A 25,213-nucleotide genomic window follows, 5' to 3' on the forward strand; every position below is an offset into this window, starting at 1 on the left:
TGAGTTCAAACATGGGAAGCGTAGTGAACGTGAGAGACAATCAATAACACCTAAGGACTGATGAACATAAAGGGGAAGTAATCAGGGAAGTGATGAAGTCCAGGTGTGCCTAATGATGAGGCGCAGGTGTGCGTAATAAAGGTTGCCAGGTGTGCTTAATGATGGGTTGCCAGGACAGGTGGTTAGCAAACCGGCGACGTCGAGCACCGGAGCGGGAGTAGACGTGACAATATTTTATTTTTGAATGTTTTTTTAATTGTAATATCATATATTGTTTTTGTCTATTACCGTTCTGTATTTTTTTAATGTATTTTTACATTTTATGTGGACCCCAAGAAGAGTAGCTGCTGCATGTGCAGAAGCTAATGGGGATCCTAATTAAATTAAATAAACTCCATAACCATCTAATAGGTTTCAACTCCGTAACCATCAAATAGAGTTAACCTCTGTAACCATATAATCCTTCAATATAGAGTGTAAAGAGACAAACAGTGAAGAGTTCTTGTGTCTGCGTGTTCATTCACAGTGCCAAGGCCGTGCTCGGAGAGCGAGTATCGCTGTGACAACCAGCAGTGCATACCTGGAAACTGGGTGTGTGACCATGACAACGACTGTGGGGACAACTCAGACGAGCGCGACTGTGGTGAGATGGACCACTATATCTCTTCTCTCCTCTCTCTTCTCCCACTTTCTCGCTCTCTTTTCTCTCATTCTACATCTCACATACACACACTCACCTGGTCACTCTACCTTCCTCTCACACACAGAGTTGAAGACATGTCGTCCAGGGTATTTCCAGTGTCTGTCGGGTCACTGTATCCCCGCCGCTCTTCAATGTGACGGACGACCAGACTGCTTGGACATCTCTGACGAGAGCTCCTGTCGTAAGTCTCTACAAGAGGAACTGTTTCAGTTAGCGAGCCATTTCGCTACCCCAATGCTAGCCATTTTGCTATTTTGCTTATCCAATGCTAGCCATTTCTCTACACCTTTACCAGCCATTTTGCCACACCAATGCTAGCCATTTCGCTATTTAAAAAAAAATATATGCAAATACATCTCTCAATCCCTACCTTTTCCCCAAACCATAGCGACCCGTTACCCAGGGGGCCGCTGGTGTCCCAACCACCAGTTCCAGTGTGCGAACAAGCTGTGTGTGTATGAGAACTGGGTGTGTGACGGCAACAACGACTGTGGAGACCACTCCGACGAGGAGCTCATCTTATGTTGTAAGACACACACACACATGCAAGTGCTCCCTCACACACACACACAAAAACTCTCTAACATAATGGCATGTATTTGTGTCTTCTGGTCTCCTTTTCATGGCAGACTACTTAAAGGGAAATTCCATCACTTTTCAACTGCCTATTCATTATCTCCAGCACCATACCCGTGTCTACATAACATATAATATAATGTGAAAACGGCACATTTCTACTTTCTTTGGTTAAAAATATAAAAAGAAAGGACATTAAGTCCTACTCTATGACATCATCGAGTAGGATTAGAAGTTTTTAAAAAACGGTGATTTTCAAAACCTGCAATGAGTTTTTTGCCAGGGGAAAAGCATTTTCTTGCTCCCCTTGTCATTGTGAATCTCAGTGTTTTAAAATCACTGATTTTAAAAATGTTTCACTTTTGATAACATCATCAAATGGCACTTTTACCTTTTTTAATACAAATTGTAGAAATGTGCCACTTTCACATTTGTAGACACTGGTATGAGAGATTTACCTTAATGTTCTTACCTGAGGATTATACTACGAATCAAGCTAGATGTACTCAGGCTTTTCTGAAATTAGCTAACTTCAGTTAGCTTCACATTCCAGCACAGGCTTAATCCATGTTACGAAGGTAGATATTGATTGTGCACCCGCCACTTACTCAAGCCTGCTCGAGCCGGGCATGAAACTGCACATACATGTTGCATTTGACTAGACGAACGCCGAACTCTTCATTGAGACAATGCTGTAACATCAATTCATGGGCAAGTCAGTGCCACATTTTAATATTTGCCAAAATTAAAGAAAAGTTATCCTGCAAATTCATCAGGCTATGGTGTGAAACGGGCTATTAGAAATGCTGTCTTACACATATTGTTTCTTTGGTGTGCTTATCAATGAACAAGTCCCGTTTTCCCCATAACTGTATTAAGTTATACGAAAGTTTAACTGTGCGTGAATTTTAAAATGCATCCTGTCATTACCCCTCGACTTATTCCACATTTTGTTCTTACAGCCCGAATTCAAAATGGATCAAATATATTTTTCTCTCTCACCCATCTAAACACAATACCCATCATGACAAAGTGAAAACTTGTTTTTAGAAATGTTTGCAAATGTATTGAACATGAAATACAGAAATATCCAATTTACATAAAGCAATGCATGTTAGAATCACCTTTGACAGTGATTACAGCTGTGAGTCTTTCTGGGTAAGTCTCTAAGCGCTTTGTACACCTGGATGTATAATATTACAATATTTGCCCACTATTCTTTTCAAAATTATTGTCATAGATTTTCAAGCAGATTTAAGTCAAAACTATAACTCGGTCCCTCAGGAACATTCGTCTTCTTGGTAAGCAACTCCAGTCTATATTTGGCCTTGTGTTTTACGTTATTGTCCAGTCAGTGCTTAATTTGAGCCGGATCTGCCGGAACTGGATCCGGTACCTCTCAGATTTGACTTTGTTTGTTCCTGCGCCTATTTGCCCAGATCCGGTACCTCTCGCAACATGATTTATTAATTATTTCACTGTTCGCACTCTAGACATTTCTAATAAAAACGATCATCAGCATTAAATCAAATTGCCTCCTCGTTATTTCTCCCGCCCCCCAGAAAGACCATCATTTCTGAAAGCGCGGTGATCCTTCCATGTAGTCATCCTATCTACCACACTGATTCCAGACCTGCTCTCTTATTTGTACGTGGGGTTATGGGGAGTGTCAGTGGGGTTAAATCACACATTGCAAAAATAAATGTACACATACATGTTATTCAATCATTGCACCAGCACTGCTCGCGCACCAACGAGCGTTTCCAGGCGCTAAAATAGAAGTTGATTCTATTTGTGACGTGCTGCGAGTCCTGCCTCTCTCATCTCCTCATTAGTTTTCAGAAGCATATACCCACGTGATATCTCCTCATTGGTTATACCCACGTGGGTGATTGAAAGATGAACTGAGGTCGGTTGTGGTAATGCACCTTATCATGAAAGTTTAGTTGCCAATCGCCATATAAAGTCCAAAGAAGAAAAAGAAGCCTGGAAGGAGGAGAGATGACTAGAAATAAAATAAAATTGTATTAGTCACATGCGCCGAATACAGTGAAATGCTTACTTACGAGCCCCTAACCAACAATGCAGTTATAATAAAAATACAGATAAGAATAAGAGATAAAAGTAACAAGCAACTAAAGAACAGCAGTAAAATATCAATAGCGAGACTATATACAGGGGGGGTACTGATACAGAGTCAATGTGCGGGAGCACCGGTTAGTTGAGGTAGTATGTACATATAAGTAGAGTTATTAAAGTGACTATGCATACATGACAACAGAGAGTAGCAGTGGAGTAAAAAGGGGGAGAAGGGGGGGGGGGGCGCAATGCAAATAGTCTGGGTAGCCATTTGACTAGATGTTCAGGAGTCTTATGGCTTGAGGAAGAAGCTGTTTAGAAGCCTCTTGGACCTAGACTTGGCGCCCGGGTACCGCTTGCCATGCGGTAGCAGAGAGAACAGTCTATGACTAGGGTGGCTGGAGTCTTTGTCCATTTTTAGGGTCTTCCTCTGACATCGCCTGGCATAGAGGTCATGGATGGAAGGAAGCTTGGGCCATACGCACTACCCTCTGTAGTACCTTGCGGTTGGAGGCCGAGCAGTTGCCATACCAGGTAGTGATGCAACCAGTCAGGATGCTCTCGATGGTGCAGCTGTAGAACCTTTTGAGGATCTGAGGACCCATGCCAAATCTTTTCAGTCTCCTGAGGGGGAATAGGTTTTGTCGTGCCCTCTTCACGACTGTCTTGGTGTGCTTGGACCATGTTAGTTTGTTGGTGATGTGGACACCAAGGAACTTGAAGCTCTCAACCTGCTCGACTACAGCTGCATCGATGAGAATGGGGGCGTGCTCGGTCCTCCTTTTCCTGTAGTCCACAATCATCTCCTTTGTCTTGATCACATTGAGGGAGGGGTAGTTATCCTGGCACCACACGGCCAGGTCTCTGACCTCCTCCCTATAGGCTGTCTCGTCGTTGTCTGTGATCAGGCCTACTACTGTTGTGTCATCGGCAAATTTAATGATGGTGTTGGAATCGTGCCTGGCCGTGCAGTCATGAGTGAACAGGAAGTACAGGAGGGGACTGAGCACGCACCCTTGAGGGGCCCCTGTGTTGAGGATCAGCGTGGTGGATGTGTTGTTACCTACCCTTACCACCTGGGGGTGGTCCGTCAGCAAGTCCAGGATCCAGTTGCAGAGGGAGGTGATTAGTCCCCGGGTCCTTAGCTTATTGATGAGATTTGAGTGCACTATGATGTTGAACGCTGAGCTGTAGTCAATGAATAGCATTCTCACATAGGTATTCCTTTTGTCCAGGTGGGAAAGGGCAGTGTGGAGTGCAATAGAGATTGCATCATCTGTGGATCTGTTGGGGCGGTATGCAAATTGGAGTGGGTCTAGGGTTTCTGGGATGATGGTGTTGATGTGAGCCATGGCCAGCCTTTCAAAGCACTTCATGGTTAGAGATGTGAGTGCTAGGGGTCGGTAGTCATTTAGGCAGGTTACCTTAGTGTTCTTGGACACAGGCACCATGGTGGTCTGCTTAACACATGCTGGTATTAGACTCGGACAGGGAGAGGTTGAAAATGTCAGTGAGGACACTTGCTAGTTGGTCAGCGTGTCACTGGGCAGCTCTCGGCTGTGCTTCCCTTTGTAGTCTGTAATGGTTTTGCAAGCCCTGCCACATATGACAAGCATCGGACCCGGTGTAGTACGATTCGATCTTAGTCCTATATTAATGCTTTGCCTGTTTGATGGTTTGTCGGAGGGCATAGCGGGATTTCTTATAAGCTTCCGGTTTAGAGTCCCGCTCCTTGAAAGCAGCAGCTCTAGCCTTTAGCTCAGTGCGGATGTTGCCTGTAATCCATGGCTTCTGGTTGGGATATGTACGTACGGTCACTGTGGGGACGACGTCATCGATGCACTTATTGATGAAGCCACTGACTGATGTGGTGTACTCCGCAATGCCATCGGAAGAATCCCGGAACATATTCCAGTCTGTGCTAGCAAAATAGTCCTGTAGCTTAGCATCTGCTTCATCTGACCACTTTTTTATTGACTAACCGGTACCCCCGCACATTGACTCTGTACCGGTACCCCTTGTATATAGTCTCGTTATTGTTATTTTACTACTGCTCTATAATTACTTGTTCCTTTTATTTCTTATTCATATTTTTTAAACTACATTGTTAGTTAGGGGCTTGTAAGTAAGCGTTTCACTGTATTTGGTGCATGTGACTAATAACATAACATTTAATTTGATTTGAAACTAATATGCGTTTGACACTTGAGCTTCCTACCGCCAGCCGAAAATAAAGCCCTCAGTATATTAATTGTTTGTTTTTACAGTCATTTTTATCAATTATCTTTATCAAGGCTGTCAATGATTTCAGACCCCACTGTATGTATTTCAATATTTATATTTTTAACACACAAAAATATTTAATCAGTCGTCTGATGGGATGATGATGCACTCTTTGCAAACGGGAGGGAATCTAATTTGATTGGTCCCCAACTCACGGCTCAAACCCTTCATTCAGAATAATTGGAGCTATCCCGGAGATAGCCTGCTCCGGAGCAGGTTAGTTCTGAAGGATTCGTTGCCATAGAAATTTAACTGGCTTAAAGGTGAGCCACTTTCGTGTCATCGGTTATCCCGAGTTGAACTTAGAGTTGACCAAAGTTACCTCGTTAAATCCTCAAGCCAAATTCGTAGTATAGAGCTCAGGGCAACCAATATAACTGTAGAAATACAGTCGTGTATGTGTGTCTGTTTGTCAAATTAATTCATACCCATTTCCTCCTTTGGTGTTGCTTGCCAGTGAACATCACCTGTGAGATGCCATCAAGGTTCCGCTGCGCTAACGGCTACTGCATCTACTCTGGGAATCTGTGTAACCAGAAGGACGACTGTGGGGACGGAAGTGATGAGAAGGAGGACCTCTGTAAGCAACGCACCCCCCAACGCAACATTTGTGAATGCTGCCCTAATGCAATGTGTTGTGGAGGTTAGGTTCAGTAGACGCAGAAATAATGCAACCTGTAGTGATGTTTAGTGAAGTGAACGTAGCCCTAACCCAAATATTCATTAGGTTAAGGTTCCGTGAACACAGCCCTTATATTTGAAAATGTATTGCAATATGCACTGAGTGTACAAAACATTAGGAACACCTTCTTAATATTGAGTTTAATCCACTTTTGCCCCCAGAACATATACAATTTGTTGGGCCAAGGACTACAAGGTGTCGAAAGCGTTCCACAGGGATGCTGGCACATGTTGGCTCCGATGCGTCCCACAGTTGTGTCAAGTTGGGTAGTGGACCATTCTTGATACACACAGGAAACTGTTGAACATGAAAGACCTAGCAGCGTTGTAGTTCTTGGCACACTCAAAGCCAATGCGCCTGGCACCAACTTCCATACCCCGTTCAAAGGCACTTAAATCTTTTGTCTTGACCATTCGCCCTCTGAATTGCACACATACACAATCCATATCTCAATTGTCTCAAAAATCCTTCTTTAACCTGTCTCCTCCCCTTCATCTACACTGATTGAAGTGTATTTAACAGGTGACATCAATAAGGGATCATAGCTTTCACTTCGATTCAGCTGGTCATGTCATGGAATGAGCATGTTTTGTACACTGTGTACTTTTTCAAATGGAATCTTCCCGAACATTCCATGGATAATGACTTTGTTAGATTACCCTCTATGTTAAAGTGCAGTTGGACAGGCACTCAGTGATTTAATCTCAAATTAAGGGTGAAAGGCAAGAGGCGCAGCATTTATGACTATTGAAATAACAATATTAGAGATTTAAAAAATAAAAAAGTAGTTATTTGTTTGATTGTTGTACAATCCGGCTGTTGTTTTGTTATGAATTTAGGTAGTTTTGTAATATTTTTGGGGGTACAACAGGATGAGACAAAAGATAAATTAAGAGTTGAATGCACCTTTGATTGTGTTTTAAATATTTGTGTGTGCCTGTGTGTTTGCGTTCATGCTTGTGTATGTGTGTGTACTCATCCTAGTGTGTGTGTGTGTGTGTTCATCCTAGTGTGTGTGTGTGTGTACTCATCCTAGCGTGTGTGTGTGTGTGTTCATCCTAGTGTGTGTGTGTGTTTCCTTACAGGCCGTGAGCCCACCCTGGCTCCTTGCACCCTCCAGGAGTTCAAATGTACCAATGGACAGTGTGTAGCCCTGCCCTATGTGTGTGACCACAATGACAACTGTGGGGACCTCACTGACGAGATAGGCTGCAGTGAGTTCAACATCATTCTCTCACAACATGAATCTTCTGAGAGAGCAAAACCCCGTTGCTCATAATTATTTGTATTACATTATTGATACATTACAAATGAGTAACCATCATCTGCAATGTACATTTGAAGTCGGAAGTTTCCATACACTTAGGTTGGAGTCATTGAAACTCGTTTTTCAACCACTCCACAAGTTTCTTGTTATCAAACTATAACAAACTGTAGTTTTGCAAGTCGGTTAGGACATCTACAGTACCTTGCATGACACTAGTAATTTTTCCAACAATTGTTTACAGACAGATTATTTCACTTATAATTCACTGTATCACAATTCCAGTGGGTCAGAAGTTTACATACACTAAATTGACTATGCCTTTAAACAGCTTGGAAAATTACATAAAATGATGTCATGGCTTTAGAGGCTGTTGATAGGCTTATTGACATAATTTGAGTCAATTGGAGGTGTAATTGTGGGTGTATTTCAAGGCCTACCTTCAAACTCAGTGCCTCTTTGCTTGACATCATGGGAAAATGAAAAGAAATCAGCCAAGACCTCAGAAAAAAATTGTAGACCTCCACAAGTCTGGTTCATCCCTGGGAGCAATTTCCAAACGCATGAAGGTACCACGTTCATCTGTACAAACAATAGTACGCAAGCATAAACACCATGGGACCACGCAGCTGTCATACCGCTCAGGAAGAAGACACGTTCTGTCTCCTAGAGATGAACATACTTTGGTGCAAAAAGTGCAAATCAATCCCAGTACAACAGCAAAGGACCTTGTGAAGATGCTGGAGGAAACGGGTACGAAATTATCTATATCTACAGTGAAACGAGTCCTACATGAAAGGCCACTCAGCAAGGAAGAAGCCACTGCTCCAAAACCGCTATAAAAAAGCCAGACTACGGTTTGCAACTGCACATGGGGACAAACATCGTACTTTTTGGAGAAATGTCCTCTGGTCTGATGAAACAAAAATAGAACTGTTTGGCTATAATGACCATCATTATGTTTGGAGGGAAAAGCAAGCCGAAGAACACCGTGAAGCACGGGGGTGGCAGCATCATGTTGTGGGGGTGCTTTGCTGCAGGAGGGACTGGTGCACTTCACAAAATAGATGGCAACATGAGGGAGGAAATTATGTGGATATATTGAAGCAACATCTCAAGACATCAGTCAGGAAGTTAAAGCTTGGTCTCAAATGGGTCTTCCAAATGGACAATGACCCCAAGCATACTTCCAAAGTTGTGGCAAAATGGCTTAAGGACAACAATGTCAAGGTATTGGAGTGGCCATCACAAAGCCATGATCTCAATCCTATAGAAAATGTGTGGGCAGAACTGAAAAGGCGTGTGCGAGCAAGGAGGCCTACACACCTGACTCAGTTACATCAGCTCTGTCATTATTGTGGAAGGCTACCCGAAACGTTTGACCCAAGTTAAACAATTTAAAGGCAATACTACCAAATACTAATTGACTGTATATAAACTTCTGACCCACTGGGAATGTGATAAAAGAAATAAAAGCTGAAATAAATAATTCTCTCTACTATTATTCTGACATTTCACATTCTTAAAATAAAGTGGGGATCCTAACTGACCTAAGACAGGCAATTTTTAAAAGGATTAAATGTCAGGAATTGTGAAAAACAGAGTTGAAATGTATTTGGCTAAGGTTTATGTAAACTTCCGACTTCAACTGTATCTGTGAAGGAACTGGCCGTACCGATGCACACTAAGAGGTTAATTAAAATGGTAACTGGACTGGAAACATTTTCTAAATCTGAAAATAATTATTATAAAACTGATGGGTTAAAAAAGAGGTTAAAATACAGACGATTGATCCAAGATGGCGTAGCAGTCGGACGTGTTTGTCTTGTCCCGTGTAAATAGTAGTTTTCCTCATTTTTTTCGTATATATTTTAATCTCACTTTCCATCTACGAACTGAATAGACTTTCCTGCAACCCGCCTCACCCAATGTGGTGCGGTTCTGCTAATCGGAACCCCCATCAGAAGCTAGCCAACTAACTAGCTACTAGCTAGTAGTCAGTTAGCCACTGCTAGCGGTCTTCACCGTTAACTCGGACACCAGCCAGCTTCAGCTCGGTCAATATCTGCCAGTCTGCACAGCGCGATATTTACCCAGAACTTATCGGACTGCTTTTTCTACCTCATCACCGGATTCCTGCAGCAAGCCCTGGACCATTACACCGGATCGTCACAGCTAGCTAGCTGCAATCGGGTGGCTATTGCTGGCTAACACCTCTGTCCCGAAGCAAGCACCAGTTAGCCTTGAGCTAGCCTCGAGCTAGGCCTTCTCCCGGCTAGCCGAAGAGGTCTACCAGCTAATTCTTGGGCTACTATATCTCTTTTGCCAATTGGCCTGGACTCTTTATTGCCGACACGGAACCCTGCCGATCTATCACGACTGGTCTGCCGACGTAATCGTCCGAGGTGTTGTCAACAGGCTTTTCCGTTGCAACATCGCCGAAGCCCATCTGCTATCACCGGCTCACTAGCTCTCTGAATCGCCGTGTCTCAGCTCGCCTAGCGTAGTAGCGACTACCGAAGGCTCCCTGACTCACCTATTGCTGCTCATTGGACCCTATGATCACTCGGATACACATGCCGCTCCCTAATGTCAATATGCCTTGTCTATTGTTGTTTTGGTTAGTTATTATTGTCTTATTTTACTGTAGAGCCCCCCGCCCAACATGCCTTAGATAGCCCTTTTGTCCCACCCCCCACACATGCGGTGACCTCACATGGCTTAACTGGTGCCTCTAGAGACAAAACCTCTCATCGTCACTCAATGCCTAGGTTTACCTCCACTGTTCCCACATCCTACCATACCCTTGTCTGTACATTATGCACTGAATCTATTCTACCACGCCCAGAAATCTGCCCCTTTTACTCTCTGTTCCGAACGCACTAGGCGACCAGTTCTTATAACCTTTAGCAGCCCCCAGCACCACACCTGTTCCCCAGGCGCTCTCATTTGTTGACTTCTGTAACAATAAAAGCCTTGGTTTTATGCATGTTAACATCAGAAGCCTCCTCCCTAAGTTTGTTTTATTCACTGCTTTAGCACACTCCGGCAACCCTGATGTCCTAGCCGTGTCCGAATCCTGGCTTAGGAAGGCCACCAAAAATTCTGACATTTCCATCCCCAACTACAGCATTTTCCGACAAGATAGAACTTCCAAAGGGGGCGGAGTTGCAATCTACTGTAGAGATAGCCTGCAGAGTTCTGTCATACTATCCAGGTCTGTGCCCAAACAATTTGAGCTTCTACTTTTAAAAATCCACCTTTCCAGAAACAAGTCTCCCACCGTTGCCACTTGTTATAGACCCCCCTCAGCCCCTAGCTGTGCCCTGGAGACCATATGTGAATTGATTGCCCCCCATCTATCTTCAGAGTTTGTACTGATAGGTGACCTATACTGGGATATGTATAACACCCTGGCCGTCCTACAATCTAAGCTAGATGCCCTCAATCTCACACAAATTATCAAGGAACCTACCAGGTACAACCCTAAATCCGTAACCATGGGCACCCTCTTAGATATCATCCTGACCAACTTGCCCTCTAAATACACCTCTGCTGTCTTCAACCAGGATCTCAGCGATCACTGCCTCAGTAATGGGTCCGCGGTCAAACGACCACCCCTCATCACTATCAAACGCTCCCTAAAACACTTCAGATATATTGACCTCATCCCGTCAGTATAGGATGCCTGGTTGCTCTTTAAAAGTGCTTTCCTCACCATCTTAAATAAGCATGCCCCATTAAAAAAAATGGAGAACTAAGAACAGATATAGCCCTTGGTTCACCCCAGACTTGACTGCCCTTGACCAGCACGCAAACATCCTGTGGCGTTCTGCATTAGCATCGAATAGCCCCCGCGATATGCAATTTTTCAGGGAAGTCCGGAACCAATATAAACAGTCAGTTAGGAAAGCTAAGGCTAGCTTTTTCAAACATAAATGTGCATCCTGTAGCACTAATTCCAAAAAGTATTGGGACACTAAAATCCATGGAGAATAAGAGCACCTCCTCACAGCTGCCCACTGCACTGAGGCTAATAAACACTGTCACCACCGATAAATCTACGATAATCGATCATTTCAACAAGCATTTTTCTACGGCTGGCCATGCTTTCCACCTGGCTACCCCTACCCCGGGCAACAGCTCTGCACCCCCTGCAGCAACTTGCCCAAGCCCCACCCGCTTCTCCTTCACCCAAATCCAGACAGCTGATGTTCTGAAAGAGCTGCAAAACCTGGATCCCTACAAATCAGCACTGCTTTGCTTTATCTTGGCCAGGTCGCAGTTGTAAATGAGAACTTGTTCTCAACTGGCCTACCTGGTTAAATAAAGGTGAAATAAAAAACAAAAATAAAAAACTATGCTAAAGGTTATAAAATCAACAAACTTTCCTGCCGAGCATAAAAGCATGTCTACCTCCTTTCATTAAGTATTTCTCCTACACTGTTCAAACAGACACCATTCTAAAGCAACACACAATAATTAAGGTCAATAATTAACACAGTAATTAAAATCAACACATTTGAACACACTCAAACTGACAAGACAAACACTTGAAACTGTTGAAGGTGAAGTTGATGGTACATGTATAGCAAGGTTTGAATGATATGAAACACAATTTGGGCGGAATTACACAACATATTTGACAAACTAACACATTTCAAATGTATAAGTGAAGATGGATTGTCCTTATGCAGATGCTATCTTCACAGTATCTATTATGTAATGTAAGTAGGTCATTTACCTCAGCCTTTCTCAACCGCAATTCCATGTATTTGATGTATTCAAACACCACTGAAACTAGTGAACTAATCAGCGAGGGGTGTGCAGGTGTTGGAGTACAACTAAATGATGGAATGACTGGTGGGCCTCGAGGATTGGGTTGAGAAAGGCTGCTCTACCTTACTTTAATCCTACTTTCATAGCCTGAACCAGAATCCTTACCTTTAAACGATTGTTTATTACTGTGATATTATCAAAAGCTGATTTAGACAAATGGAGAAAGTGACCCATTGTGTGCCCTGTTTCAGATTTTGGCCATGACCGGACCTGTGAGGAGAAACTGTGTCAGCACGAGTGTACCAACCTGAACAAGACCGGCTTCATCTGCTCCTGTAGACCTGGATACAGAGTGGACCCGGACAGCACCTTCAACTGCAAAGGTACACACATATAGAGACACGCTCACTAGGGTTGATCCAATTTAGTCGTCTGGTCGATAGGCTGTTTGTTGTTTGACCGAGATTTCTTTAGTTGAGCAAAAAATATATAAATCATGGTGTACAAGACACCTGTCTGAGTGGACTACTCCATTGTGGGGGCTGTGGGGGTGGCGCAGTCCATCACTAAGGCATGTGCTACTGAAATTGTATATGGTTAAGGACAATGGTACAACACTAATAAAAAGTATATATATTTTATAACAAATGCGCTTTCTCCCTCGTTTGATAGCGGTTGCTGTCCGCAGTTCTGAAACGTGAGTGCGCCTTTGAATTGGTGCCTTTTCCTAGACCATGTTGCTATGTGCATAATAGCAAAGTTAACCAGTATATTGGTGTTGAGAACAATGTGCTGGAGGCAGCAGCGGAGTTAGGAGACGAGAAAACAGCCCTTGCCTTAATTGTCTCTGAAAAGTGAGGAGAGAGGAAACCCGAACTTAATTAGGTCTATAATCAATAGCCTAACTGTTAAATGTGCCTGTTTTTTTAAAATCATCCATACATACTTTATCTACAGAAATAAGACAGATCCTGCTTGTGTTGCCTGTTTAAGTGTTTGTTTAATAGCCTACTGATTCCGTCAGTACCAAGCCTCATGCAACACAACATGTCGGATAAACAATTTCACAAATTCGGCTGTTTTTAATATTTGCTGTGCTATAATTTTTTTCATTAGCACAGACTCTCTGGTATTACTTGTTTATTTAGTGTTTATACTGTTCCAAATTGTCAGGAAAATAATATTTATAATAACAATAAGCCTCCTTTTCTTGATCTCCTTGTTATTGCTATTTTCATGATCATCATTATAAGTAATGTCATTATCATTAGTAGGGTTAGTAGTTTATAAGCTATATGGAATTGTTTTAAGAAGGTCATACCAAGGATCATTTTGCTATTAGATTTTTTTGAATTTTAAGACCCCTTGAAAATATTACAAAAAGAATTTTTGTGCGTTACTGCTATTAGCCCATACAAACGCATTGAATAACAGATTCAGTACATGGAACAACATAGTCAACAACAAAATCTAAAGGAAGTTTGTTCTGAAGTGTCTATCCTATATTTGAGAGATGTAAGAAAGATCAGGAAACATTTGTTGTATTTTTTGTACATGTATTTAACCCCTTATTTTTGTCACTAAACAGTGTCCATATACTGTACTTCCATAAATTGTTTCAACTAGTACAATGGGACCTTCAGACAAGTCTTTTGAGGCCTCGAGCAAAACAAGAGTCTCACCTTTACACAGAGGGGTCATATTAGTGTGTAGCCCAAACCGTTTGGATGCTACAGACAGACGTTGGCAAATCGGTTGTACCGACTGCAGATGAGTCCCAAGACGCTTGTGGGGGGTGTCATAGAGCAAGATTCTCATCTTTCCATAGAGGGGTCATAATAGTTTCTAGGCCAATCCGTTCGGACGCTACAGACTATTTTGTGAGTATACCGATCTTCGGGTCGCCATGTTCTGACAAACACCGTTCTATCACCTTCCACTGCGGTTACGGAAGTGTTACTTAGGCGGATGCGGTTGACCGAGAGGCATCCAATGCAAAATTGATATCTCTAGCTTAAAGTGACAGACTTTTTTTATGGGGATTTTTTGTATTATGCGACTTTGATTTCCACGAGGGCGCGGACATCGACCTTAGGTTAACTATTTAATCAAACAGAGCGCTTGAAGCACTAGACAAGCTCAGTGCATATAGTTGATTTGATTAAAACACATAGGATGTGTCTATATATGGAAAAATACACATTTCAAAAATTTCGACCAATCAAGATGTTTTGGAGTCCGGGACAGCCCTAATGCTTGCGCACACACATACACACCACACACACTCCAACATTCACTTAAACAACATTCAACTTACACTACACCCACACAGACATAAACAACATGAATATTGTTTATTAACTGGATCATTGCCTTCATTCCATCTCTTCCTTGTGGAGTTGTTGTTCACTGAAGACAATGAAACACAATCAAGGAAGCGTAGATGACCCTCTGAAAGAACATGAATCAAAGTGTTTGTTGTAAAAAGCAGCATTAGTACAACTCATTTTTGTGGTTATATACACTATTGGTCAATTCTTTGTCCAAAAAAAAGATTTAAGTCAATGTTTACAATATGGAGGGCAAACTCACTTCCTAACATCCACCCACCCCTACCTAGACCTTGCTACCCTATAAACAATAACAAGCACATATAGTTACTTAACTTTCTACCAACATTTTCCCCAGATATCAATGAGTGTGAGGTACATGGGACTTGCCCGCAGATCTGCAAGAACACCAAGGGCGGGTACGAATGTGAGTGTGCCCCCGGGTACCGCAAAGTGGGTAATGGCAACCAGTGTGAAGCTGAGGGTGAGTTCACACCTCTACCATACTGTTGTTTAGACCTGAGACCTAAAGCTTTGCTTGAGAAATATGCTAATTGCTAAGTATTTTGCTAATTAAAAACCAGTTGTCTAATTTGCAAATTAACAGTTTGGTTTTATCTAATTGTAGTACTGTTTAGGCCTATAAATTGAGTGTTTGGGATTTCAAAATAATTAAAACTATTATGAACAAAGAGTAACAATATTGTTGTTATTACAGTTCCTATTAATTTATCGATGTTTCTGGAGAAACGTTTTATGGGGAAACTTAAAAAATGTACTTTTTCCTACTTCAACACAAACTTACCAGGTGCCGGGCCTCTCCTGTTGCTCCCAGAGAATATCCGTATCCGGAAGTTCAACTTGCAGATGGAGGCCTACCATGACTTCCTCGAGGAGCAGGAGCACATCATGGCTCTGGACTATGACTGGGACCACAACAACACTGGACTCAGTATGTCACACAAACAAAATTAGCTGCCTCCTATGACCCAGACAAAATAGCTACGATAATACTAAAATACTATTTTTTTTCTTTTCTTTTCTTTTCTTTTCTTTTTTTTTCTATATATATATATTTGTTTTAATTTTACAAAGAAACATGAAGTTCCCAAAGAAACATTATGTTTCTAAAGAAACCTTACTTATCAAAGTCAGGAATGCATATTCAAATACGTGTTTAACATGTTAGTTAAACGTACATGGAAAACCTAAATTATCATCAATATCATAAAAAAGTTACTAATTATAATCAAAAGTGACTAAATAATGCAAAAATAATAATCCTGACAAAAATAAGGTATCCATGTTAAAAGAGAGCTGATTAAGCTCTCCATGTCTTTCTCAGGTATGGTGTATTTCACGGTGGAGGGGAAGGACAATGCGGCAGGCGCCATCAAGAGGGCATATATACCCACAGTGGACGACAATAGCAACAATATAGCCGCCGCTGTCGACCTGGGCATCAAATACATTACCACGCCAGATGGCATCGCTGTTGACTGGGTCGGAAGGTAGGATGGCATGGCTGCGCCTATTTATTTGTTTGTTTGTTTGTTGTTCAGCTTCCCTTGTAATGCAGAACTGGGCATACTCCCCTACTGTGTGGTTTTGTGTTTCATTCATATTCTGAAATGTTCACATTATGGAAATGTAATGCAATCTGTTAGCTAATATATTGATCACTGAAATTGTCACGGCAGTGGTATCTACACATTACTTGTTCTATTTATGTTAATGGCTGTGAATGACTTTGATATGCAGTGCTATAACATGCTTGGGACATAACATGTTCTTTATTTTCCTGTGAATAGGAACCTGTACTGGGCGGACTCGAGAGTCAAGAGGATAGAGGTGGCCATGCTGGATGGGCGCTACAGGAAGCACCTGGTCAAGACGGACATTGACCATCCCTCTGCTGTGGCTGTCAATCCTCGACTGGGGTGAGAATCATTGTCGGCTGCAATGAGTCTGGGGCTTGTAATAGAAGCTGTGGATGATGCTTCGAGAGGCTCACAATTGTTTTGTCCCAAACAATTCATACAAATAGAATATGTGAACTGGTTTCAACTACAAATTGATGGATCATCGCAGTACGACAGTTTTCACAATTGATGTGCAAGCAGTCATGGATGCGACATGGTCATATTTGTTGTTGACCTCGGAATTCTTTGGACAAAAAAATCGGACATTGTCTGAAAAGCCCCTTACAAAATAAATCTACTGAAGGTGAAACACTTATCCCTCATTTTCCTTTTCCACTTTACTTTCTTCGTCCAGGATGCTGTACTGGGCGGACCGCGGAACCGCGGCCAGGATCGAGTACTCATGGTTGGACGGGCAGCACCGGAATGTCCTGGTGCCCGACGGCCTGGGTTTTCCAACAGGCCTGTCAATCGACTACGCCAACGGTGACCGGGTCTACTGGTCCGATGCCAAGGAGAGTCGCATTGAGTCGGTGCTACCTTCCGGAGAAGACCGCCGCACTGCACTGTATATTGGTGAGGCTGGAGGGCGGAGTAATACACCATGGGGTGGAGGGAAACACATGAGGCCTGAAAATAGTATATTTTTTATTGTTTGCTTTAATTGTACAAAACTCTATCATACGATTGCCATGCCTCTCTGTGACAGTCAGCTGACTTACTATTCAAACTTGATGCTTTTTTTATTCTTTAAAAGGGGCATTACACTCAATCTAAGTTTGTGGAGAATTGGTTCGTTTTGACATTAGATTACTTATAGGTCTGAAAATGAACAGAAATGAAGGTGGTACATTACATGGTTTCTAACCCTATTTTCTTTAACCGATAACCTGTAATTTCTAACCCCTGTGTTTGTCTCTGTGGGCCCAGATGTGCGGTACCCTTTCAGTGTGAGTGTGTTTGAGGACCACATTTACTGGAGCACGCAAGAGAAAGGGGAAGTGTTCCGGCAGGACAAGTTTGGCCGTGGCACCAAGACCAAGCTGCTCACCGCTGGGCCCTGGCTCACCCAGATCAGCGTGTACCAGCAGCAGAGATACAACTCAATAGGCAGTGAGTGACACTTCAAACATCTGTGTTTCCTGTTTGATATATATTAAAATGCAGTCTAGGTTTAAGTGACATTGTTTACTTGTGTCTGTCAGTGAAAAACCCTTGCAAAGGGATCTGTAGTCACTTGTGTCTGCTCAGACCTGGAGGCTACACCTGCGCCTGCCCTGAGGGAACCAGCTTTGTCTCTGGCAGCAACACAGACTGTGATGCAGGTACCATAGCCTCCTCCATCTTGGACTGATGGCCCTGTCTTGTATCATAAATGTCAATTATCTGTATCTTGTTCCTCTTGGTTTGACTGTTGTGGTTAGCCACATTAGGTTTCTAATAAATTTTGTGTGCCACAACAAAATTGGAATAGCTGTAGGTGGGTCAAAAATACATGTTTTTGAGAGACACCGTTCCAAACTTTAGTATTGGGCAGAGACAGGATATGATGTAATACCTTAAACAGGAAGTAACACTTTGAAGGAAATTGTGCTGACTAGTGTTGACCATGTATTAACCTTTGAACTCTGACCTCTGTCAGGATTTGACCCCCCACCCACCATGCCCCCTCCATGTCAGTGTATAAATGGCGGAACATGCTACTTTGATGACAACAAGGCCATGTGCATGTAAGTTGGCTGTTACATTAACTTGTCCTATTAGTGCAATTTTTAAATGTCCACGGGTCCTAAAAAGTATTAAAGTCTTAAATGAATTTATATGATTTAAAAGCCTTAATAAGTCCTAAAATGTCTTCAATTCAGTCTTCAAACGTCTTAACAAATGTGACGGAGAGGACTAGAGTGTTTCCTTTAGATTGTGCCGCTGCTAAGGATCCGGCCCTTTTTTTCAATTTTCGCCTAAAATGACATAGCCAAATCTAACTAGCTGTAGCTTAGGACCTGAAGCAAGGATATGCATATTCTTGATACCATTTCAAAGGAAACACTTTGAAGTTTTTGGAAATGTGAAATTAATGTAGTACAATATAACACATTAGATTTGGTAAAAGATAATACAAAGAAAAAACAATGCGTTTTTTTTTGTATTTTTTTTGTACCATCATCTTTGAAATGCAAGGGAAAGGCCATAATGTATTATTCCAGCCCAGGCGCAATTTAGATTTTGGCCACTAGATGGCAGCAGTGTATGTGCAAAGTTTTAGACTGATACAATGAACCATTGTATTTCTGTTAAAAATGTTGTATCAAGACTGCCCAAATGTGCCTAATTGGTTTATTAATAACTTTTCAAGTTCATAACTGTGCACTCTCCTCAAACAATATCATGATATTCTTTCACTGTAATAGCTACTGTAAATTGGACAGTGCAGTTAGATTAACAAGAATTTAAGCTTTCTTCCAATATCAGATATGTCTATGTCCTGGGAAATGTTCTTGTTACTTACAACCTTATGCTAATCGCATTAGCCTACGTTAGCTCAACCGTCCCGTGGGGGACCTACCGGTCCTGTAGAGGATTTATTAATTGTTGCCACCACGGCAAAAAAATAAACAAAATTGAACATCAAATAATAGTCGAGGCACACTTTCAAGATGTAGAAGTGCACACACAGACGTGGTTGGATAGCTCGTCAGGTGCGTGTGCCAGTGCGAGTCGGTCCGTTGCCAGAGAAGAGAGATGAGAGCAAGGTAGCCTAATGAGCCTTTTCAATTTGATAGACAACACTAACATTGCCCTCTTATCGAAGCAAATTTGCTTACATCTGTAATTTCGATGATTAGGCTACACAAGTTCCTGCAGATGTTTTGGCTCTAAAACCATTATTTGGTCAACAATAATGTGCTTTAATGAATCTGCTTCCTGCAATGAAAGTATGTATCTGCCCTGTCCCTGTATTGTCCTGGCTCTCACTTCCGCTCACCTATTTAAACATGGAGTGAAGGGAGAGATGCATTCTGATAAGTGCAAACATACTGACAGTTGAGCCACATTTCAAAATGTAATTGTGTGAAAGACAGTTTTTTTTCAATAACTACAGATACTGTTGTTAAAAAAGAGTCTCTTTATGTGAGTATAAAAATTATTTCTCAACTGCCAATACAAAGGAAATAACACCACTTTACAGAGTATGTCATTGAGAGCAGGTAGCTGGCTAGTGGTGGCTATTCAGCAGCCTGATGGTCTGGGGGTAGAATCTATTGGCCAGTCTGTTAGTTTGATCCATGATGCTCCTGTACTGCCCGCATCTGAGTGATGGAAGCTGGGAGAACAGGCCGTTGTTCGGGTGGCTGGGGTCCCTGATAAACTTCTTGGCCTTCCTGCGACACCTGGTCTGGAAGGTGTCTTGGAGAGCAGGCAGTGTGCAACCAATGGTGCATTCAGCTGAGCGTACCACCCTCTGTAGAGCCTTGCGGTCAGCGGCGGTGGAGTCGTTGTACCAGACTGTGATGCAGTCCGACAGTATGCTTTTGATGTGAGGGCCTTCTGGGACAGGCCGAATTTCTTCAGCCTCCTGAGGTTAGAGTGGCTGTCGTTCCTTCACCACAGTGTTAGTGTGGTCTGACCATTTCAGCTCCTTGGAGATGTGTACACTGAGGAACTTGAAGTTTTTGACAGTCTTCACAGCGGCCCCATTGATGAGGATGGGGGCGTGCCCAGCCTGGTTCCTCCGGAAGTCCACAATCGGCTCCTTTGTTTTGCTGACGTTAAGAGGTTTTTTACCTGGCACCACACCGTCAGTGCCTACCTCCTCCCTGTAGGCCATCTCATCGTTGTTGGTAATCAGGCCTACTACTGTTGTGTCGTCAGCACTCTTGATGATGGAGTTGGAACTGTGTGAGGCCATGCAGTCGTGGGTATACATGGAGTACTGGAGGGGAAACATGACATACTCTTGTGGGACCCCCATGTGGAGGAGGTAATGTTGCCTACCTTCATCATTTGGTGGGCGGCCCGTCAGGAAGTCCAGGACTCAGTTGCATAGGGAGGAGTTCAGTCCCAGGGCTGTGGTGGTGAGCTTAGCTTTGCTTTGTGGTGAGCTTAGAGGGAACAATGGTTTTGAAGGCCGAGTTGTAGTCGATAAAAAGCATCCTCACATACAGTACCAGTCAAAAGTTTGGACACATCTACTCATTCAAGGGTTTTTCTTTATTTTTACTATTTTCTACATTGCAGTGAAGACATCAAAACTATTAAATAACACATATAGAATCATGTAGTGTTAATCATATTTTAGATTCTTCAAAGTAGCCACCCTTTGCCTTGATGGATCTATTGGGGCGGTAAGCAAATTGAAGTGGGTTTAGGGTGTCAGGTAACTAGCCTCTCAAAGCACTTCATGATGACAGAAGTGAGTGCTACGGGACGATAGTCATTTAGTTCAGTTACATTTGCTTTCTTGGGTACAGGAACAATGCTGGGCATCTTGAAGCAAGTGGGGACAGCAGACTGGGATAGGGAGAGATTGAATATGTTTGTAAACACTACAGCCAGTTGGTCTGCGCCTGCTCTGAGGAAGCGGCTAGGGATGTCGTCTGGGCCGGCAGCCTTGCAAGGGGTAACACGCTTAATTGTCTTACTCACGTCAGCCACGGAGAAAGAGAGCCCACAGTCCTTGGGAGCGGGCCGCGTCGGTGGCACTGTTATCCTCAAAACGGGCGAAGAAGGTGTTTAGCTCGTCTGGGAGCAAGACGTCGGTGTCCGTGACGTGGCTGGTTTTCCCTTTGTAATCCGTGATTGTCTGTAAACCCTACCACATATGTCTTGTGTCTGAGCCGTTGAATTGCAACTCCACTTTGTCTCTGTACTGGCGTTTTGCTTTGTTTGATTGCCTAACGGAGGGAATAACTACACTGTTTGTATTCAACCATATTCCCAGTCACCTTGCCATAGTTAAATGCGGTGGTTCGCGCCCTGAGTTTTGCGTGAATGCTGCCATCTATCCACGGTTTCTGGTTTGGGTAGATTTTAGTAGACACCGTGGGAACAACATCCCCTATACACTTCCTGATGAACTCAGTCACCGTGTCCGGGTAAACGTCAATGTTATTCTCTGAGGCTACCCGGAACATATCCCAGTCCGAGTGATCAAAACAACCTTGAAGCATGGATTCTGATTGGTCAGACCAGCGTTGAATAGACCTTAGCACGGGTACTTCCTGTTTGAGTTTCTGCCTATAGGAAGGGAGGAGCAAAATGGAGTTGTGATCTGATTTGCCGAAGGGAGGGTGGGGGAGGGCCTTGTTGGCGTCTCGAAAAGGCGAGAAGCAGTGATCTAATGTTTTTCCTAAGCGAGTACTACAGTCAATATGTTGACAGAACTTCGGTAGCGTTTTCCTCAAATTTGCTTTGTTAAAATCCCCAGCTACAATAAATCAGGATATGTGATTTCCAGTTTGCATAAAGTCCAGTGTAGTTCCTTGAGGGCCGACGTGGTATCGGCTTGAGGGGGAACATACACGTCTGGGACTGTAACTGAAGGGAATTCTCTTGGGAGGTAATACAGTCAGCATTTTATTGTGAGATATTCTAAGTCGGGTGAACAAATGGACTTGAGTTTCTGTATGTTAACACTATCACACCATGAGTAGTTCATGAAACATACACCCCCACCTTTCTTCTTCCCGGAGAGTTCTTTATTCCTGTCTGTATGATGAACTGAGAACCGAGCTGGCTGTATGGACGGGGACAGTATATCCCGAGAGAGACATGATTCCGTGAAACAGACTGTTACAGTCCCTGATGTCTCTCTGGAAGGAGATCCTCGCCCTGAGCTCGCCTACTTTGTTGTCCAAGACTGAACATTAGCAAGTAATATACTTGGAAGCGGTGGATGGTGTGCACACCTGAGTCGGACGAGAAGTCTACTCCGAATACCTCTTCTCCGCCGGCGGCATCTTGGAGCCGCCTCTGGGATAAGTTCAATTGCCCTGGGGGGCTACGAACGAAGGATCCAATTCGGGAAAGTCATATTCCTGGTCGTAATACTCTTGAGTTACCGCCCTCTGATATCCAAAAGTTATTTCCGGCTGTATGTAATAACAGAAAAAACATTCTGGGCTAATAATGTAAGAAATAACACACAAAAAAACAAAACACTGCAGAGTTGCTTAGGAGCTAGAAGCAGAGCTGCCATGTCTGTCGGCGCCATCAACAGCTAACTGGTCTGCACATGTTCTGAGGGCACGGCTAGGGATGCCGTATGGGCCGGCAGCCTTGTGAGGGTTAACACGCTTGAATGACTTGCATACATCCTCCGTGAAGACTGTAAGCACATAGCTCTTGTTGTCGTCAAGGGCTATACTCAACAGCTCAGAGTCGTTTTGCTCAAAGCGTGAGAAAAAGGTGTATAGCTCATCCGGTAGGGCGGCGTTGGTGGTAATCCGTGATCGTTAGAAGCCCGTCTCATGCACCTCGTATCCACCTCTTTTCCTCCACTTTGTCCCTATACTCATCATCTTGATCGATCTGCGTAGGTCGTATTTGTACTGTTTAATCATACAATTGCCCCCGGTCAATATGCACAAAAAACATTACAAATCAAAATATCCATCATGCATTCCATTAACATTTTAGATTAAACTTGTTTCATGTCTTACTTGTGTGGTAAACCGTGGGGTGTTGGGTTGAGCGTGCAGAGATTGACACAGAGACAGGTAGGCTTTAGTCCGAAAAACAACTTTACTTAAAACTTCTTATGGCTGCAAGCCCGACGTCGGTACACTTATGACAACAGCCAGCTCAAGTGCAGGGCGCGAAATTCAAAAGATATTTTTTAGAAATATTTAACTTTCACACATTAACAAGTCCAATACAGCATATGAAAGGTACACATCTTGTGAATCCAGCCAACATGTCCGATTTTTAAAATGTTTTACAGCGAAAACACCACGTATATTTATGTTAGCTCACCACCAAATACAAAAAAGGACAGACATTTTTCACAGCACAGGTAGCATGCACAAAGCCAACCTAACTAACCAAGAACCAACCAAACTAACCAAGAAACAACTTCATCAGATGACAGTCATATAACATGTTATTCAATAAATCTATGTTTTGTTCGAAAAATGTGCATATTTCAGGTATAAATCATAGTTTACATTGCAGCTACAATCAGAAATTGCACCGAAAGCAGCCAGAATAATTACAGACACCAACGTCAAATACCTAATTACTCATCATAAAACATTTCTGAAAAATACATAGTGTACAGCAAATGAAAGACAGGCATCTTGTGATTCCAGCCAATATTTCCGATTTATTAAGTGTTTTACAGCGAAAACACAATATGTTTGAGCAGTGCTGGATCAAAAGCCTGCACACCCAGTGGCTTGGATTTCCAGATGGAGAGTTGACCACGTGTTTTATACAGTAACATAGCTGTATATTTGACTTTAAGGCATTTTCACACATGGTTTCGTTATGATATTGAGCATCATTATACTAAACTGATATTGGTATTGAAGCCAAAATTCTGAACACTTAGGCCTAGAGTTTGTGATTTAGCTAATGATTTGCCCATTGGGGTAGCCTAAACAAATATAGATGGGCAACCCCATGCTTCAGCCATCTATATCCTAGCTACTATGCTACTACATCCGTTAGGCTACAGGAGAATGCGCATTGCTAAAATAGCACACCTGCCTGATAATATTATGAGCCATGTACCGTAGGTTATAGCCTTTGGTGAAATTCAAACATAAAAGTACTACTTTTTGCCAACGTGGAGTGGAATATTAGCAGGTGTGTGGCGCTTGCAAACCTCAAAATTGCTATTGATTTGCATTCCAAGTGGCATTAAAAAGTCTTAAATTAAACAAATAACCTGAACATAACGTGTGACTTTGTCCTTATTATGGATGGCGTACGAGCCCTGCCGGTGTTACCTCTCTCTGTATAACATTGGTTACATTTTTTTCCTCAGATGTCCTCCAGAATGGCGGGGAGACTTTTGCGAGATAAATATATTTGGGGTGGTCGCGTCTTCAGGTACATGCTACAGTATATCCACGATCCATCGTTATTTTGTTCATACATATTTCTTTCCATACCACAAGATCTCAATGTCTTTCCGTCTCCCCTTTGTCTCTATCTTTATCCATTTCACCTCACATCCTTCTCTCCCTTCTCTTTCACCCTCTCTCTCATTCTCTCCTCTCCTCTCCCTCACCCAAACCCCCTCTCCTTCCCTCCCTCCCTCCCAGTGGGTATAGCCATCGGGGTGACTGTACTGATAGTTCTTCTCCTTGGGGGTCTTGTCTATGCTGCCCAGAGGAAGGCCAGTGTCATGGAGACAATAAGCCACATCATGCCAAGTATGCCTAGCTTCAGGTGAGCCACAGTTCCACAGGTACTGCCGCACTATATCTTGTCCACTAGCCCACTAGATTCTAAATGGATGCTAATGCTAAAGCTAGCCCCCCATCTCATTAGATTCTAAATCTAAAGGGATGCTAATGCTAAAGCTAGCCCAACAACCCATTCGATTCTAAAGGGATGTTAATGCTAAAGCTAAGATTCCTCATAATA

General features: G+C 42.8%; 1 protein-coding gene across 1 annotated transcript in view; it reads left to right on the forward strand.

The window, feature by feature from the left end:
• lrp2b (low density lipoprotein receptor-related protein 2b) overlaps positions 1 to 25,213 on the forward strand; it is a 127,762-nt gene that overhangs the window by 102,392 nt on the left and 157 nt on the right. Inside the window, exons 62-75 of the mRNA XM_038990738.1 lie at positions 527 to 643; positions 768 to 884; positions 1,092 to 1,229; positions 6,099 to 6,221; positions 7,409 to 7,537; positions 12,618 to 12,749; positions 15,055 to 15,180; positions 15,505 to 15,648; positions 16,042 to 16,207; positions 16,508 to 16,636; positions 16,974 to 17,194; positions 17,549 to 17,731; positions 17,824 to 17,943; positions 24,889 to 25,015. Coding sequence (XP_038846666.1) covers positions 527 to 643; positions 768 to 884; positions 1,092 to 1,229; positions 6,099 to 6,221; positions 7,409 to 7,537; positions 12,618 to 12,749; positions 15,055 to 15,180; positions 15,505 to 15,648; positions 16,042 to 16,207; positions 16,508 to 16,636; positions 16,974 to 17,194; positions 17,549 to 17,731; positions 17,824 to 17,943; positions 24,889 to 25,015 — 1,972 coding nt within the window. The remainder of the gene's footprint in view (positions 1 to 526; positions 644 to 767; positions 885 to 1,091; positions 1,230 to 6,098; positions 6,222 to 7,408; positions 7,538 to 12,617; positions 12,750 to 15,054; positions 15,181 to 15,504; positions 15,649 to 16,041; positions 16,208 to 16,507; positions 16,637 to 16,973; positions 17,195 to 17,548; positions 17,732 to 17,823; positions 17,944 to 24,888; positions 25,016 to 25,213) is intronic.

This window comes from Salvelinus namaycush, chromosome 4, assembly GCF_016432855.1.
Source record: "Salvelinus namaycush isolate Seneca chromosome 4, SaNama_1.0, whole genome shotgun sequence".
NCBI lineage: Eukaryota > Metazoa > Chordata > Actinopteri > Salmoniformes > Salmonidae > Salvelinus > Salvelinus namaycush.